General features: G+C 41.6%; 3 protein-coding genes across 5 annotated transcripts; all 3 read left to right on the top strand.

Annotated features, from left to right (window-relative positions):
• The first annotated feature begins 295 nt into the window (after positions 1-295).
• On the top strand, positions 296-1,719 carry LOC6617105 (putative gustatory receptor 97a). Its single transcript, XM_002041396.2, has 2 exons — positions 296-1,427; positions 1,479-1,719. The coding sequence occupies exons 1-2, from the start codon at positions 384-386 to the stop codon at positions 1,710-1,712; spliced, it is 1,278 nt and encodes a 425-aa protein (XP_002041432.2). The 5' UTR covers positions 296-383; the 3' UTR covers positions 1,713-1,719.
• A 339-nt stretch (positions 1,720-2,058) lies between these two features.
• Positions 2,059-5,404, top strand: LOC6617104 (tetraspanin-13). Of its 2 annotated transcripts, none has more exons than XM_032721749.1 (4): positions 2,059-2,228; positions 2,560-2,727; positions 3,302-3,664; positions 3,742-4,188. In XM_032721749.1, exons 1-4 carry the CDS (start codon positions 2,169-2,171, stop codon positions 3,814-3,816), a joined length of 666 nt encoding a protein of 221 aa, XP_032577640.1. In that variant the 5' UTR covers positions 2,059-2,168; the 3' UTR covers positions 3,817-4,188. The 2 variants fall into 2 exon arrangements, with proteins under 2 accessions (XP_032577640.1, XP_032577639.1); XM_032721748.1 differs by lacking the exon at positions 3,742-4,188 and adding an exon at positions 4,359-5,404 and having other exon boundaries at positions 2,061-2,228.
• Positions 5,405-8,293: 2,889 nt separating this feature from the next.
• Positions 8,294-17,104, top strand: LOC6617103 (uridine phosphorylase 1). 2 transcript variants are annotated; one of them, XM_002041394.2, is made up of 6 exons: positions 8,294-8,567; positions 10,216-10,285; positions 14,910-15,033; positions 15,365-15,712; positions 15,784-16,155; positions 16,224-17,104. In XM_002041394.2, exons 2-6 carry the CDS (start codon positions 10,230-10,232, stop codon positions 16,365-16,367), a joined length of 1,044 nt encoding a protein of 347 aa, XP_002041430.1. In that variant the 5' UTR covers positions 8,294-8,567; positions 10,216-10,229; the 3' UTR covers positions 16,368-17,104. The 2 variants fall into 2 exon arrangements, with proteins under 2 accessions (XP_002041430.1, XP_032577470.1); XM_032721579.1 differs by lacking the exons at positions 8,294-8,567; positions 10,216-10,285 and adding an exon at positions 13,591-13,837.
• The last annotated feature ends 27 nt before the right edge of the window (positions 17,105-17,131 follow it).

Raw genomic sequence — 17,131 nt, 5'->3', positions numbered from 1 at the left:
CCACGAACCAGTCGTTGATTTCAAATAGTGCGAATTATCAAATTGTTTAACATTACAGCTAAGAAAGCGTTCTTTGATCGAGTTTCATGCAAATAAAATCTTTGAGGTTTTTTTTTGAAAACATTACTAGTTATATTCATTATAATTATAAACTTAGTCAAGGTATTCAATACAAAAATCTAACGTTTTAAAAATATCATATATCAAACACTATAATTTTCAAGTGAAATTCGCTTTACCGACATGTCTGTGTTTTTAACATAATACTTCTGTGATTCATTTGTCTTATACATTATTTAATCGCCGATAAGAAGCTTGGTAATTAAGAGGCCATTTAGCCAAAGTGGCTAGCTCGAATTCATCCCCAATTCATCCTCAGTACCATGCGATTCCTGCGAAGGCAGACACGTCGACTCCGCTCCATTTGGCAGCGAAGCCTTCCCGTTCGTGTCCGGCGAGAAAAACTCCATACCCAACTGGTTACGACTTGTGTTTACGGGACAATTTTTCTTAACATTCTTTACGGCGTTTATCTCGGCCGTTTTTCCTTCAGGCGCAAGAAGTTTGTGTTTTCCAAAGCAGTCACTATCTATAGTTTATTTGTGGCCACGTTCTTTGCACTGTTCTACATATGGAATATTTATAAAGAAATTTCCACTGGCCAGATCAGTCTACGAGATACAATTGGAATATATTGCTATATGAATGTCTGCGTTTGCCTGTTCAACTATGTGACACAGTGGGAAAAAACACTGCAGATAATTCGTTTTCAAAATAGTGTGCCTCTTTTTAAGGTCCTTGATTCGCTGGACATTTCGGCGATGATTATGTGGCGGGCATTTATCTATAGCTTGCTCAAGATCGTGTTCTGTCCCTTTATCGCCTATATAACCCTTATTCTATATCAAAGACGCTCCCATCCGGAAAGTCAGTGGACGAGTGTGACGACCACGAAGACCATGTTGCCACTGATTGTGTCGAACCAGATAAATAATTGCTTCTTCGGCGGCCTGGTAATTGCAAATTTGATAATTGCCGCGGTGAATCAAAAGTTGCACGGCATTGTCAAGGAGGCCAATATGCTGCAGTCACCTGTCCAGATGAATCTCCATAAGCCCTACTACCGGATGCGTCGCTTCTGCGAGTTAGCCGATCTTCTGGATGAGTTAACCAGGAAATATGGCGTCACTGCCTGCCGCTCAAAGAATTACCTTCGGTTCACAGATTGGTCCATGGTGCTATCAATGATGATGAACCTTCTCGGCATCACCATGGGATGCTACAATCAGTATTTGGCCATTGCGGATCACTACATCAACGGGGAGCCTTTCGATCTCTTTCTGGCCATTGTCTTGGTCGTATTTCTGGCTGTTCCCTTCCTGGAACTCGTCATGGTGGCTCGGATAAGTAACGAAATTCTCATGGAGGTGATAGTCATATCTTGAAAATTCTAAAATACTTAGTATGACCTATTGCAGACCAGGAGAACTGGAGAACTCCTGCAGAGATTCGATCTGCAGCACGCCGATGCCCGTTTCAAGCAGGTGGTGAATGCTTTCTGGCTGCAGGTAATTACCATCGACTACAAACTTATGCCACTGGGCCTCCTGGAACTGAATACCTCGCTGGTCAATAAAGTATTCTCTTCAGTCACTGGAAGCCTGTTGATTCTCATTCAAAGTGACTTGACATTAAGGTTTTCATTAAAATAATATTGTTTGCTTGAAGTCTCAAGATTGATTTAATAAAAGTATTTTAAAACACAGCGTTTTAAATTGTTACTCAACTATTTGAAAAACCCGCCTTAACATAGAGGCAAACGAAAATCTTATCGATAAGACTCATATGTGCGTTACTACTGCTGTCTGTCTAAAACAATTGCTAGTTATACTAAGCATTAGGACATAATTTAAAGAAAATTAATTTCATTTATCAACAAATTATTTAGTTTTTGTGTCTTTTGAGCTTACTTTAAAGTTTTAATGCGATTTCAAATATTCCGATAACCCCGAAGGAAATCAATCCATTTAGTTACTGGACAACGTATCGATATCGAAATCGATATCTATATTGAAAGTGAAAACTTCTGTAGACGGAATAAATTCAATTAGCTAAATTCGTTTTAAGCAGATTCTTTAGCAGCCAGTAAAAATAAACAAACATAAATCATGTGTGGCGGTTTCACCTGCTCGAAAAACGCGCTAATTGCGCTCAACATTTTGTATGTGGTAAGCGCAAACACAAACAACATGAAAGGAAAAACAACAACAGTTGTGCAAAGGCAAAAGCAGCAACAATAATAAACGGCCGCAGCAGCAACAACAAGAACCACAATGGAAAATGAATAATTTGATTTTGTATCATTTCGGTACATAAATATGTATTGATTTTCCTTTGCGGTGCCAGGTGCAATCTGCACGTGTGTGTGTGCGTATACATACCTTTCGGCCATTTGTTGTTGCTGCCCTCAAGACGAGAATCCTTGAGTCCTTTTTCATTTGCCTCCTTTCTTTCTTTCTTTTTGCTTTGCCTGTGTGTGTGTGTGCGAGCGACCCCCAGATGATTGGATTCCTGCTGATTGGAGTGGGCGTGTACGCGCGTGCCGCCTCCATCGTGACCAACCTGCCGATTGTGGGCGGGATCCTGGCCTGCGGTGTCATCCTCATATGCATTTCCATGCTGGGACTGGCCGGAGCCGTCAAGCACCACCAAGTGATGCTCTTCTTCGTATCCTTTTGCCACAAAGCCTATCAATTTACAAGCGCACATATGTACATAGCAGGCAGCTACAGTCGTGGTCAATAGAATAGCAGCGCAAGATTATAGCATTAAATTATCAATTGGTTCTTTAAGTGATAGTTAACAGTTCAAAGTATAAAGATAATGAAATCAGGGACCTACAGCATCAAATCACCATCAAATAAGTTTAAATCAGAGATCTGCTAACAATCATTTCTTTAAAGTTAAAAGCACTAAATAGCTTCATTGCAGGACCTTTTTCATATCCTAGCGCTGCTATTCTTCTGACCGCTGTTGTGGCCCACCACGAAGGTCGTGGCATGTGGAACAATTAGCGTACTTAGACAAGTACCCACTTCCGCAGTGAAAGCGGGCCCATAATGACTGAAATTATGAGTGGGCCTCAGTGGCTGTAGCTGCCGCCTCGCTTGTTGTGCTTCCATGACGTCAGCTGGAGGGTATCACAACGTGACCCCCAGTGGAAACATGGGAAAGCAAATGTTATATTTTGTAGAAGCACTGCCCGGTTTAGCCTTAACCTTTAGACTCTCTGCGGCTTCAGTACATGATCATTCTGTTCATGCTGTTCCTGATCCAGTTCTCCATCGCCAGTTCCTGCTTGGCCGTCAACTCCGAGCAGCAGCAGCAGTTCGCCGAGCAAGGATGGATGACGGTGCCCACGGACTTGCGCAAACAGGTGCAGGACAGCCTGAAGTGCTGTGGATTCAATGCCACCGCACCGAGCACTACTTCCGTGGTTCCCCCGCCCAATGAGCCCTCATGCGAGCTGATCAATCAACAGTGCTGTGCCCACTCCTCCGAGCCGGACTGTCGTTGCGAACCCTGTGGACCCCTACTGGAGGACAAGATCGACTATGCCTTCAAGTTGTGCGGCGGTCTGGGCATCTTCTTCAGCTTCACTGAGGTAATGTGCAGATTAATGTATATCTGATTTAAGTAATCCAATTTCCTATCAAACCAATCCCCACATGCTGCACTTAGTTCGTCGGCGTCTGGCTAACAGTTCGCTATCGCAATCAAAAGGATCCGCGGGGCTTGCCCAGCGCTTTTCTCTAAATTAGAAGCTAGTCGAGAGAGAGATAAACATTTTCCAGATACAGAAACATTCGAAAATTCATTAGTGCATGTATATCTGCTCTGCCTCTGCTAAATGATTAATGTTGCGATGAATGATTTCATGGCCCTTGGGGCCGACATACCATACATATACAAGCATCCTTTATATTTATACCATCTACAGATACATATATACATACATATATATTAAATCACATTGCCGCAGAACTATGTACGTAATGTGTTAGTTCGTAATTGATATACAACTTTAGACATATATACATATTATAGATATATATAGAAGGAGAGAGCAAAGCGTTTAACCCAAAAAGCAAGCAATCAGCTAAGAAATATATTTCACACTTTCTTTAACACTTTTGACAAAAATTGTACTAACACCTGACTGCCTACTCTTTGACTAAGCAAAAAACCAACAAGAGACCAAGGGTGAGAATTGTTTAAATACTAGTTTGAGTTCATTCATTTCATTTAAATTCTTGAATCTCTGCTGAGCACTGTTTAATTGATCTTTCCTTCCACAGGTCCTGGCTGTTTTCCTGGCGCGTCGCTATCGCAACCAACATGATCCTTGCTACCTGCCCGCACGCGCCGTCTTTCCGCACGATTATTTATATTGAACAGGCTGAAACTACAACAAGGAAGTGAAACATTTTAGTCAAAGGGACGAAGGCTGAATTTTAATTCTTACAATCGCGTTTCCTAATCAGAATCGAATCCAAACTGGAACAAAAGATTACAAGATTACAAAAGGAGAAGGAGATGGTGGAGGAGTTATACATGTGCTCAACACTGCTGCTATTAAGGATAATTTTATTTTACCATTCTACATGCTTTAATAGCACAACGTTATTTAATTACAAAACCTCCATTGAGATTATGTTTAGCTGTAATAATGTAATCTAAGTTTAAATGTTTGAAAGTCCTTGGTTAGCTCTTAATGCCTTTCTTTGCAACTCGCAACAATCATGAACGACTCGACGTGACTCGACCTCCACTCAAAACCACTGTACCACTACGAGACAAACATTTCAACAACCTGATCTTACTGTAGAACTAACAACCAGTCAACAATTGTAACTAGCATCGTAATAAGTATACATCAACCTATATACAAACGTAATTGCATTATTGCCCTCAAGGCGTATAAACAATACTCTAAATGTTAGCTGTGTGTTAAACTTTAAACTAGCGTGAAAAATGCCCACAAAATAACAAAAAAAGAGTAATCCTCTATACATACATGTCAACAATTATACAAGTCTATATGGATAAAACCCTACACATAAGAAAACTGCTTCTTTGAAATTTTCACTTCTTTTCCGCACTAGCTCGACTTTCTCTGCAGCTTATCCTTCTCGACTTTTATCCTCGCCAGCCACCAAAAACATATTGAAACACATCACACCCAACATGCTTCTTCCTCTACGCACACTTCACACTCATATGGAAATAGTTTTTCCTTAAAGTTTCCTTTCGAGCGACAAGTAAACCATTAGATAATATTCTCTGTATTCTGTGCTGTGATTGAAGTAAATATGATCTTTAAAACAACAAAAGTAAAACGAAAGCGCGTCTTGAGTTTCATTTCCCGCCTTTCACCAAACCAAATTAATGAGCGACACTCGCGGTTGGGATATCATTAGCGAAGGCTCTCGGCTTACCACAGGCATCCTTACTGGCCACAAAAGGTGGCGCAATGGGTGAGGGCTGCTTAGGTTAAGGATAGGAATTTGTATGATGGTGTTTTCCATTTAATGTGGCGTATGTTGAATTTTATTTGTCTATTACTTTTTATTTTGGTTGATTCACTACTTTTAGGCAATAATTTGTTCTATTTCAGATCTATACTAACAAATATCGCATGCAGCAATAAATTTTTGTAGATTATTATGTAAATGGTGTTTCTGATTTTGTCATAAGTTTCTTGTTTAAAAAATATTTTATTTTTTAACCATTTAGCGACTTGTACCCACAGTGCCAGTCGTGCCCGAACGCCATAATCATCATAAGCGCTGGAGGAGATTAACGCTAGCGCTTAGTTTGACGCCTCCCTCCCGGCAGGAGTCAGGGGTGGGCCCAATGAGCAAGGTGGCCCAAACGCTCAACGGGAGAAACTCACTCAAAGCTGCGTTGAATTGGGCCAAGTTCAACGCACTGCGATGCAGAAAATTTGTTTCTCCCAAAGAGCAGAGAAGAGAAGAGAGAGCTGTGCGCTTACGTAACGAGCACTCAGTCCAGGGGGCGGAAATCCAGGGGCGGCGTTTCCGCTTTTGCGTGCTGGAATGTGGGCGTGGTGGTATCCTGCCTGCAGCCGCAAGTTCCTCCTCCCCAAAACACGCTTGTCTCATTTCTTGGTAGGCTTTGTTGACATTCGCTGCGGAAATGGTCAACAACAGATGCGACTTCGTCACATTTTCCTGCCTGCAAAGTGGAAATGGAAATGGAAAATTCATCCAAAGTGTCGTGTCAACGAGGTGGGGAAACATCAGTAGTTATTTGTCAAACAGATCAACGAAATGAGCGTCTGTGTGGGTGGCTCTTGAGAGAAATATCCTGCAGGGAACCAGTGAATAAGGAGCACACTAAAAATAATAATATCGATTCAACAAATGAAAATATAGTATATTTCTCTGCTTGTCTGTCCAACAAACTGAAATTTTAAATGATATATTCGATTGTATACCTTGATGTCCCTCAATTGTCGCTCAAAATTAACATGTTATAGCTTGAAGTTGGTTTATATGTGGTTTCAATATGACATACCAGCTCGGAACTTAAGTTTTCCAAACATCCCTTTGCCTAAGCTAAATGTGATTGACCCTTTTATTTTCGTAGTGCTTGACACGCGCCAGATATTAAAATTCCTAATGGCTGGGCTGGGTCCTTATCCCTAAATCCACCATATGCCGGGTTCTCAACTGTTGAGCCAACGTTGCGTATGAGCGATGTCTTGTCAATTGCGTGCCCCATGAGATATAAAGCGATGTGATTCGCGGCATAAAATACTGATGATTATTATTATGCAGTGGAATGGAAATTTCAGGCCATGTCTATGAGGATTTCTTTCTTGTCACTTGAGTAAATTGACGTTTTTTAGCTCCTTCAAAGCGGAGCCGCCGCTCGATTGTCGAAAATGCATGAAGGCGAACCGTTTAGTCACCGTTTTACTGGCACCACTCGCTCTTCCTCTTCTTCGCTGGGGGAGGGCCCAATCCGCCCACCGTAACTCGTAATTCGAATTTACTGCCCATGTCGGTGTCGTGTCATGTTGGACTTATTATCTCCGTCTGGGCCGCAGTCAACCATGGCGATGTTTTGGGGCATGAATGTGTATATATATGTATATATACATAAGGCTGTATGTGAAAGCTTAGAAATTAAGCGATAGAGAGCAGGGAAAATTTATTTGAATGTCAATGTCAAGTTAAAGTCAAGCCGCCTATTGATTACATTTAATTAAAACCACCGGACTGATGTTATCTCATCTGAAGGGAAAATTTACAGAATTCATTGGCTTGTTTACAGTGTTTTCATCTAGTTGAACTCATACATGCCTTGGCATTGAAAAGATATTGCTTCTAAAAATCTAAACAAAAAGTATTTCTGGTAAACACGTATAAAACATTACCCATTGGGAATGTGAGAAATAAGCATCACATTGTTTCCGCTAAAAAGAACAATATTTTATATTGATTTAAACAAAAATCCAAAAACACTACGCTGTTTATTTTGACACACTTAAATGAATTTACGCACCCTTCAACTCGAGAAAATCATTCTAATGTATTCAGCAGCATTTCCATTAAGAAAATCCTTTACATTTCTGCTCAATAAATTCCTCAATCCGCTCGAATGGGAAACGCTTTACGACCCCCATAAAACGGAATAAAATGAATAAACAAATACCGACTTGGTGTGTGTGTGGCAGTTATAATGTGACACACATGGCGTATGCTCAACGTCCACCCCCTCATCACTCAGGTTGCGTATACGACAAGTGGAGAGTTACCATGTATTTCAGTTTTCAACACCTTTAAGGTTCTTAAGTGCACATTAAAAAATAATTTAATTCAGCTTTAATGGTCAGCTCATGTCCTGTAGGCCAAGTAATTAGGAGACGGAGGCGCAGCGCGTGTAAAATGGTCTGCGCAGCAGCTGTTGCACAGAAAACCATTACCTAGCCCAAATACACCCTCTCATCTATCCTACACTCCCGTTCGAGTGAGATTTCCAAGAAATTATAAACAGTTTTTATTGGCCTTGCTTGCTTAGCTGTGGGGCGTATAATTAAATAACCCCTGGACACTGGCGAAACTTGGCCGAGTTCAAATCCGAGTGAGTCTGTGATTCGCCGCTTCCTCCTTCAGAGCGTCGAGTAAAAAACGAGAGAGTGAGCGATTTTTTTCGGCCGAGTAAAGTCGAGCCATTTCGCTGTGTGGGACTCCCCTTCAGTCAGTTGGTTTTGAAACCTCGCGCAGCTCTGTTCGTCGCTCTGCTGTCCGTTTGCCATTGCGATTTAGTATCGGAAGAGAGAGTGTGGAGAAGAGGAAGAAAGCGTTCCTGTTTGCTTCACGTGCCTGCAGATAAACAAAGCAATTCAGCAATCGAAATACCAACAAGAAAATCGTGACAAGGCAACGCGATATAATAGTGCTGCGACTTTCTTTATTTGGTGCATATCAGGCAAATTGCAGCCAAGAGGCAACAACACAACACCTAGAACTCTTTACGTAAGTCAGTGGAGCGGGAAAAACGACAGCAACAATAAATATGCCAAGTACGGTGTGTGTGAGACGAAAAACTTTCTCTGTTAATGCTGTCTGCGGAGAAAATCAATAGCTCGATTCTTGGTCTTATCCTGTGTCGCAGGATACACACGAGCCAGCTGATGCGACTGCTGCACTGTCTTGAAAACATCTGCTGGCCAACGAGGGTTCTTGATATAATTGAAAAAAGTTATCGGGAGAATAGGGAACACAGTAATTGTATCAACCCTTCTCCCTTTACTACCCCTATATTCATTATGTACCTCCTATTCTGTCTACATCAGCTGGCTCAATCTGCATTCATTGGCTTGTTGTTCAATGGAATGGTTCAGCAAACGCTTTCAAGGCTATATCCACTTTAATGGGTCAACAAGCTGTGCAGACACTAAAATGGATTATCTTCGTTGTCAATGGAGGGATGATTCATGATGTGGAGACGCAAAACTCTAAATTAGCTTAGAAAGATACTTTTAAAGTCCTTCATTCCCAATTAGTCCGTTAGTTAGTTATTACAAAGAGTATAATTGAACTTAAGTTTCTTAAGTTTCTTCCCATAAATCACGTGTAATATCTTTTAAAGTTCATACTCGTTTGAGTTCCACCCCCGAAAATTGCTAAACTCCAGAAAATACCTTTGCAATATCCTGCCTATAATTGTTTTTCCAAGAAGCTTTCAATAATTCTCTTAATATAATCCCCTGATGCCTCTGAGTCCCGAAAAGTATGAAACAGTTCCATCTGCTTTCCTTTCTCCAAATTTCAAATTCAAGGCATAGCCAGAAGCCGAGTAAACACTGCTGGAAAACAAGTATAAACAAAGTGGACAAATTGAGGACTCCGCATTTGCCCTACCCTTCAGCGCTTTTGAGTGGCTGGCTGCCTGGTCAAGCTAATTGTGGCTGGCCTTGAACTTTCGCCCAGCGAACAACAACAACTAATCCCAACACAGAAAGATACTTTCGGTGCACAATATAGCTCAACTTTTAGGCGCAGGCATTTCATGTTGGCGCAACGTGCCCCATCTTGGGGCCAAAATAATGCGAAAAGTGCCAGCGGATAAGCCTCCGCAGAATGAAAAGCTCAAACATTTGGCCGGTCCGGCTGGGTTTGCAAACATTTCAAGGACTCCAAGGAGTCCCCCAAACGATCCCCCAAGTTTCAGCACACACGAACCCTCGCATTGATGTTGGCACGTGACGTTTCCCTGACGTTTTTTAATTAAAAGCTGTCAAAATGCTTTGTGCGCACTTTCCGCTTTTCCGCTGTACACATACAAAAACGCATTCAGTTTTCTATAAAATGAATATATATATACATCTTAACTTATACAATTTGTGGGATTAGTAGACATTTAAATGTGGCTTTCATTTTCAATTACACTTTTTTCATGAATTTTAATAGATTTCTTTCTGTGTAGTCCCTTTTTCCCTGCTTTTGCCCCTTTTTGCAGCCTACGGCAAAGCTTGTTTAGGCCTCCGAATGTGGCACGCATTTAAATGGACTTAGCATGGCCTTTGCCAAAGATGCTGCCACTTTTCACATTGGAATTACCCGCTATTAAAATTCCATTTACGTTTCAATCTCTCACCCTCACCTCGCTTTCTGTTTGCAGACTCCCACCGCAAGATGTCGCTGCTGCTCACCGGAAACAGTGCCTCCCTCTCCGAGGAGGAGCTCGACGAGTAAGTACAAGTACCGCCACACCACGCAACTAACTTTCTGGCTGAAATTAACAGCATGGCCCCAACTTGGGCTGACTTAATTCCAAGTTTTTGTTTTACTCGCCTGCAAGTTTAGGGGTGAGGGGGGGGGTCTGGGGGGGGGGGGGGGGGAAGAGCACAAACAATGCTGGGGCTATAAATAAAAACTTTTGTGACTAAACTTCTCAGCTGACTAACAATATGCCAACAATTGTTGGGGGGTAGAAAAGTTGGTAATGCGGGTGTTACAGAAATTTGCACTAGCAAGGTGGATTGCCAATTTGTTTACAGCCAGAGGAAAATCATATGTAGAATCTAGCTACAAGAGTATCTACATATGAGTAAGAAGGGTTCCGCCTAAAAGTATAATGTAGATTATTTCTCTAAATACGAGGATATAAAAACCAAATTTAATATATAAGAATTTAATTCAAGTCACTGTGTTTAGACTAAAAACTAATACAAATAACGTGAAATGCGTTTAATCTGTAATCTGATTCGTCTTCCTCAATAAATTAGTAATTCTTCCTTTTCCCAATGACACAAATCGTTATTAATTGGTTTAGACATAATCGCATAATAGCGGCTACCCGCTTTCCTTTCCTTTAATTACTTTCTCATTCAGCTATCAGAATTATTATGTCAGCCACAACTGAAACCTATAAATAGGATAGATCAGACACAGTATCTTGCACATTCCCTGCTGGCAAAGTGCGAATATAAATGGGTAACAAGCCAACGGGGGCGTTCTATTATCTCTACAGGCATTCAGTGACTTTGCGCCTCGGAGTGGGTGGTGTTGCTCCATTCTGGCATTGCTCATACGCACAGTAGTCGCAAGTTCAAAGCCGGCGAACAATAAAGAGCCAATTATCGATTCGGGCGGGCCCATGGCATATGCCACCAGCCAGTTGAAGGGCCATATTGCCAATACGCCTACACCCAAAAAGGAGTGGGTGCGATCCTAGGTTCGCGGCCAGTGGTGCGTGAGTAATGCAATTTGGGATGACGACACGACTTGGCCCATTCAACTGGCCCTGACTTTTGCTTTCTTCACCCGATTTCTCATTTATTTTCGGGTGCGCTGAGTAATCCCTCTTCATAAGCCATCTGCATTGTCCACAGCTTCATTTGCATTTCTCGTCTCATTGCTGGACTTGGCATGACCTTCCGCCTGACCTTCACCTCCAGTGGCCCTCAGTAATTACCCGACCTTATCTTATCTGGGACCTGCAGAAGAGCCCAATAGCTTTGTCCGGGTAAATGCAATTCCATTTCCCCCCTTTTGTTGGGGAATGAGCGAAAGGTACGGTTGAAATGGGCTTCACAGTCTTAAAGGATATCCATTTAAAGCTCTCTGATTAATGGTTTGCCGTGTGACGTGACTAATGCTAAATACTCTCTAAGCTGGAAAAGCTTTCGCTCGTTTCGAAGAAGTTGCCAAACATTGAAATCGATTCTGGATTTATGAACTTTCACTGTAAGAAAAATGAGACAGATCTTACGTTAGTTGGGATAGAAATTGTTTCTAGCTTGCAACATCCTAAGACGTACCGGGTCACTCATAAATAGATCAAGTGCTTGAGCTCACAAAGCAAAGACTAAATTCATGACAGTGACATTTGTTGCTGCCAGTGACAGTCAAGCTTACCCATGGTAACCAACCAAGTGGAATGACCCAAAGAAACGACTTGAAATGGCCACGATTGCGTACTCATCTCAAATTACAAAGGGTACCTCAAGAAGCACTACAGCGATGATATGACGAAAACAAACTTGAATATCGATACTGAACCACTCTTTTCGTGATTTGTCTTGGTTAATGAGTTTTCTTTATTTCACTGGCCATTCAAACGAATATCACAGCAAGTCTCGCATAGTTTTGGCTTATATAAACAGCGATTTTTGTTTGGCTTTGCAGCTGGCAAAGTCCATTAATGGTAGTTACGGGGAATCGGCCAAGTTAATTACGAGTATGGCCATTGAGTGAATTCCACCGCTGCCGCACTTTGCTCACCGCCAAAATGCGACCTCAAAAACCAAATTGTGAGCCGCGTCACGTACATAGAAGCAAACCTCTCTTTCTACTGCAATCGCGCTGTCTCTCTCTGTCTCTGTTATTACTTGCCTCCCTGTCTCTGTCCAGCTCTCTTTCCCTCTTGTGAATTGCTTTACCAACATAGCCGAGCCCCCTTTTAGACTGCTTTTGACTAAGCTTTGTTTTTGCCTTTTGCTCTTTTCTTTTTTTTAGTACCTCCTACTTTTGCGGTATTCGGGTATATTGCACTAGTGTAGCACCACAAGACGTTGTACTATATATGCGTAAATATAATAAATGTATATGCATATATAATATACAAATAAATTTAGATGTCAACAATTTAAAATTCGTTATTGTAATATATCTATAAGGTACCAGATATCTTATAGCCTTACCCATTTTTATTTATTTTTTTTTTTTGTTTGTTTAAGTTCGCTCTTTTCTTTGCTGATTGTTTCGCTTTCTGTTTGCCAGTGTGAGTGTGGACACTGAGCTCCTCTTTCGTTTGTCCTTCTCTGTCGTCTGTTTATGTATATTTAATGGCCTGACTTCGAAATTAAAGCCACCGACATCGGATGACGCAGTGCTGACTGGGCCTACAATAGTGGTAGTTGCGCTGCTCACATTCTTGTCCATGGCGAAATATTTCTTTTTGTGGAGTAACTTTCAGTTACGATAACAGGGTGCCTAGTTCCATACGATTGGTTGCCAATTGTTGGCAAAATTGGAAATAAACAGAATTGGTCTTATTTGCATCTAATTTACAAATATCAGAGTTGAAGAATGTGTAGCGAAATTGGGAGCTAAAAAACCCGTTTAAAATATACAAAACCAAAAATTCCCAGCCAATTTGCATGAATTTAAAGTTGAAATGTTATACGAATGATTCGGCTGCTTGGACCCGATCGAACATCCTGTTCATACGGCGAATAAAGCAGCGAAATTGCAATAATTGAATTACGCAAATCCGTTATGCTCGGCTGCAATTTCGCCTCAAGGCTCGTGGCCAATTGCACTTGATTAGTGATGCATCATAAGTCGCTCTGAACTGATAAAAATCTGTATGTATGTATGTAATTCCATAGAGGCATCTATTACACGACCATATAGTGTGCAATATATTTTCATTTCCACTATCAAATTGCGCAGCATAACTTCCGATTCGCCGAGAAGATTGTCTTATCTACACAGCTCAGCAGAAGCCGCCTATATAAAGGCCGGCGAAACCCAAGCAATTTTTTCAGTCTCGCTCGAAGCGTTGACGTGTCTACACGAGTAACTAGTTTTGTTTCGGCTCGCTGGCTGCTCCTTCGACGGTTAGTTGTTAGTTGGCTTGTGAGTTTGTGAGTGAAAGGGCATTTGAGAGGTGACATCATGCCGCCCACCATTACCGATAATCAGACGCACGACTTTAAGGCCCACTACGACTGCGCCCACAGGTCCTCGCTGCAGGACGACGAGACGGACGATGCGTACGTGAAAAGGATAACGCGGTAAGGATGCTGAAACCGGTTTTCGTCCTGCAGCTGCTTCTTAAGAAAGCCGGGGGTTGTTACTTTTGGAGCGAGAAAGTTGCTCTGGAAATTTCTCAGTTCCAGCAACAAATAACAGCCGTTTTCTGTTGAGAAATGAAAACAATTGCAAATCCAAATCCATCTGTGCACTGCAGTCTGCAATCTATAGTTTGTCTGATGTCAAATCGCTGTGTTGGCACAAAACCAGCTCTTCATCTGAGCAAATAACGCCAGTTGACAAAATATTTGCACAGAACGGTGGGTGTGACGCCTACTCCATTACCCTGTATTCATTTCACAGCTCACTTTTCATCCTATCCGGTTTCCAAACTCATCAAATCATGAGTTATGCTTCAATCGGATTTTTGCTGGAGTGCTTACGAAACATTTTCACTTAGCGCTTATCAATCAAGGTCAAGACTACACGGGGTTTTCATTTGATTATGCCAGTGTCATAGAAATTTTGCTTTTTGTTTTGCTCACTCTTCTAACATGTTTTTTCCGACTCCCCGTTTGACGCACTTGATAATGATTTTGGTGGGGTATTTGTGCTCTCTAGACCCCCTACATCGCATGGGGGGTCTCTATAAATATTGTCACTAATACACGAATCAATTCTGATTCAAATATTGATTAGAAAGACGAAATTTGAAGCTGACATTTTGTCGCCATTAAATACCCAAATATAGTGCTTACTCACGATTGTGTGAGAAAATTGTGTGTATAACTAACGTATATTTCATAAAAATGAGCTCATTATAATATGTTTTGGCTCATCATTACGTAAAAAATAAATAATTATTTCAGCGATGACGAATTTCTTCCTGCCCAACCAACTGATTACACTTTTGGGGGTTTGTTCTAGGAATCACTTAGATAACCTTATCTTTTATCAGAGAACGAGCATTTTTAAGTGTGATTTACTTCTGACAACTGAAAGTAATTAACTCATTCATTTCTTGGTCTGCAGTGGGCGTTAATTTATGGCCCCCGCTGGCAGCGAATAGAATTTAATCCTCATTAATTCGTTTTGCGTTCGCTTTAATTGCAGGTACTCCGATGGAACCGTCAAATTGCGCAACTCGAACATCGAGCTCATGGACCAGGATATCCTCTATCACCTGGCCTTGGGCAGCGAGAGCCACGACCTGCAGGAGATGTTTGGCGACGTTAAGGTGAGTGGTCTCCTGAATTATTCATAGACTGAGGAGGGTAAATAAAGACTAGACCCAGACCTAGACCTTGATTGTTATCAAGTCAAGTGGGGCACTATCGAAACGAGTTCATTAGCTGTTGCCAATTAAGCTAATTATATGCTTAGTCAGATTCATAAACTCAATAAATATATGAATGCGCTAATCTAGTACTGGTTCGATTTGCGATTTACAATTAAGGGTATGTTTTATATAAATAATTATATAGTTACAAATCTGAGACACAAGGCCGGTTATTTCCCTTTTATAAGCTCACTTAATTAACTCGTCTGTGAACTCTTTTTAATTTCAGTTCGTTTGCATGGGCGGCACACCAAAGCGCATGGAGAATTTTGCCCATTTCATAATGAACGAGATTGGCTACAAATTGCCAGCGGGCACCCAGCTGCAGGACATCAGCGCCTACTCATATCGCTACTCCATGTACAAAGTGGGACCGGTGCTGTGCGTCAGCCATGGGATGGGAACGCCCTCGGTCAGCATCCTGATGCACGAGATGATCAAGCTGATGTACCACGCCAAGTGCAAGGATCCCGTCTTCATCAGGATAGGAACCTGCGGAGGAATTGGCGTCGACGGCGGCACCGTCATCATCACCGAAGATGCTCTCGATGGGCAGCTCAGGAACTCCCATGAGTTTGTAAGTCATGGCTAAAAAATATCACCTCAAATGAGATAGATGACCATAGTCACATTTCACTTGTTTTGCAGACCATTCTCGGCAAGACCATCCATCGCCCTGCCAAGCTGGACAAGAAGCTGGCCCGTGAGCTCAAGTCCCTGGCCAGTCCCGATGATCCGTACGACACCATTATTGGCAAGACGCTGTGCACCAACGATTTCTACGAGGGCCAGGGTCGTTTGGACGGAGCATTCTGTGATTTCAGCGAGAACGAGAAGATGGACTATCTGGAGAAGCTGCGCGAGAACGGCGTGGTCAACATCGAGATGGAGAGCACCATCTTCGCGGCCCTGACCCACCATGCCGGCATCAAGGCAGCGGTGGTGTGTGTGGCCCTGCTGAACCGCCTCAATGGAGATCAGGTCAATGCCCCCAAGGAGGTCATGAACGAGTGGCAAGCGGTGGGTGATCCAGACTAACTCCCTCTCTCAATGGAATGTAATTGAACATATTATTTTTCCGCCAACAGCGTCCCCAGATCCTCGTATCGCGCTATATTCGCAAGGTCCTTACGCACAATGGACAGTTGAAGTCGCTGTTCGGACACCAGGGATCCATCAAGTCACCTCGGCGCTTCAAGCTCGTCCAGCAAGAGTCCCAGGCCCACGAGTAAACGGGGTCCCATAGCCAGTTCCATCTCATTTCACCTTCTTACATTATATGTGCGCATCGCTCCAGTATACAATGGTGTTTCAACATTCCCTAGTTTAGCTCTGATTAAGTTCCTAGCTTTATTTCCGTGTATATCGCCCACAACCTCATCGGATAATTTACCATAAAACCGAGCATATTGTACGTGCATATGTTCAATGAAATATGTTAACACAATTTAATATATATATGTATATCAATAATATATGAAAATAGTATCACTGAGTGTGACGTTCAAAGGTTATCAGAAATAAACGCTTTTGAGATCACAAAACAAATAACGGATAATATAGATGAATTATGAAATTGTTAATTGTTATGTTGCATATTTTAAATGGGGCTAATCTATTAAGCAAAGGTTCAACAATACCAAACACATCTTAATGCTACATTTCCATTTTATAAATTATTATACTAAAATGTATTGAAATTCCTAAAGATTTGTTAAATGTACGTGTTGATTAGTGTTGCTACCGTACACTCGACTCTAAACCAAATCCAACAGCACTTAATCTTTCTCTGTCTAGTTATATCCAAATTAAATGAAAACAATACGATGATGAACAAAATGCTGAAAATAACATCAATACAATTACGGATAGCACACGAAAAAACCAAATATACAAGTTATATTGTAAAAAACGAAATTTATGACAAATATTTCAACGGTACATTAAAAGAAATTTTAATTAAATTATACAAACAACTCAACGTGATTTCATTTTT

This window comes from Drosophila sechellia, chromosome 3R (genome assembly GCF_004382195.2).
Source record: "Drosophila sechellia strain sech25 chromosome 3R, ASM438219v1, whole genome shotgun sequence".
In the NCBI taxonomy this organism is placed as follows: Eukaryota; Metazoa; Arthropoda; class Insecta; order Diptera; family Drosophilidae; genus Drosophila; species Drosophila sechellia.
Note: the sequence above shows the minus strand (reverse complement) of the source record. Positions and strands in the feature narration are given on the sequence as shown.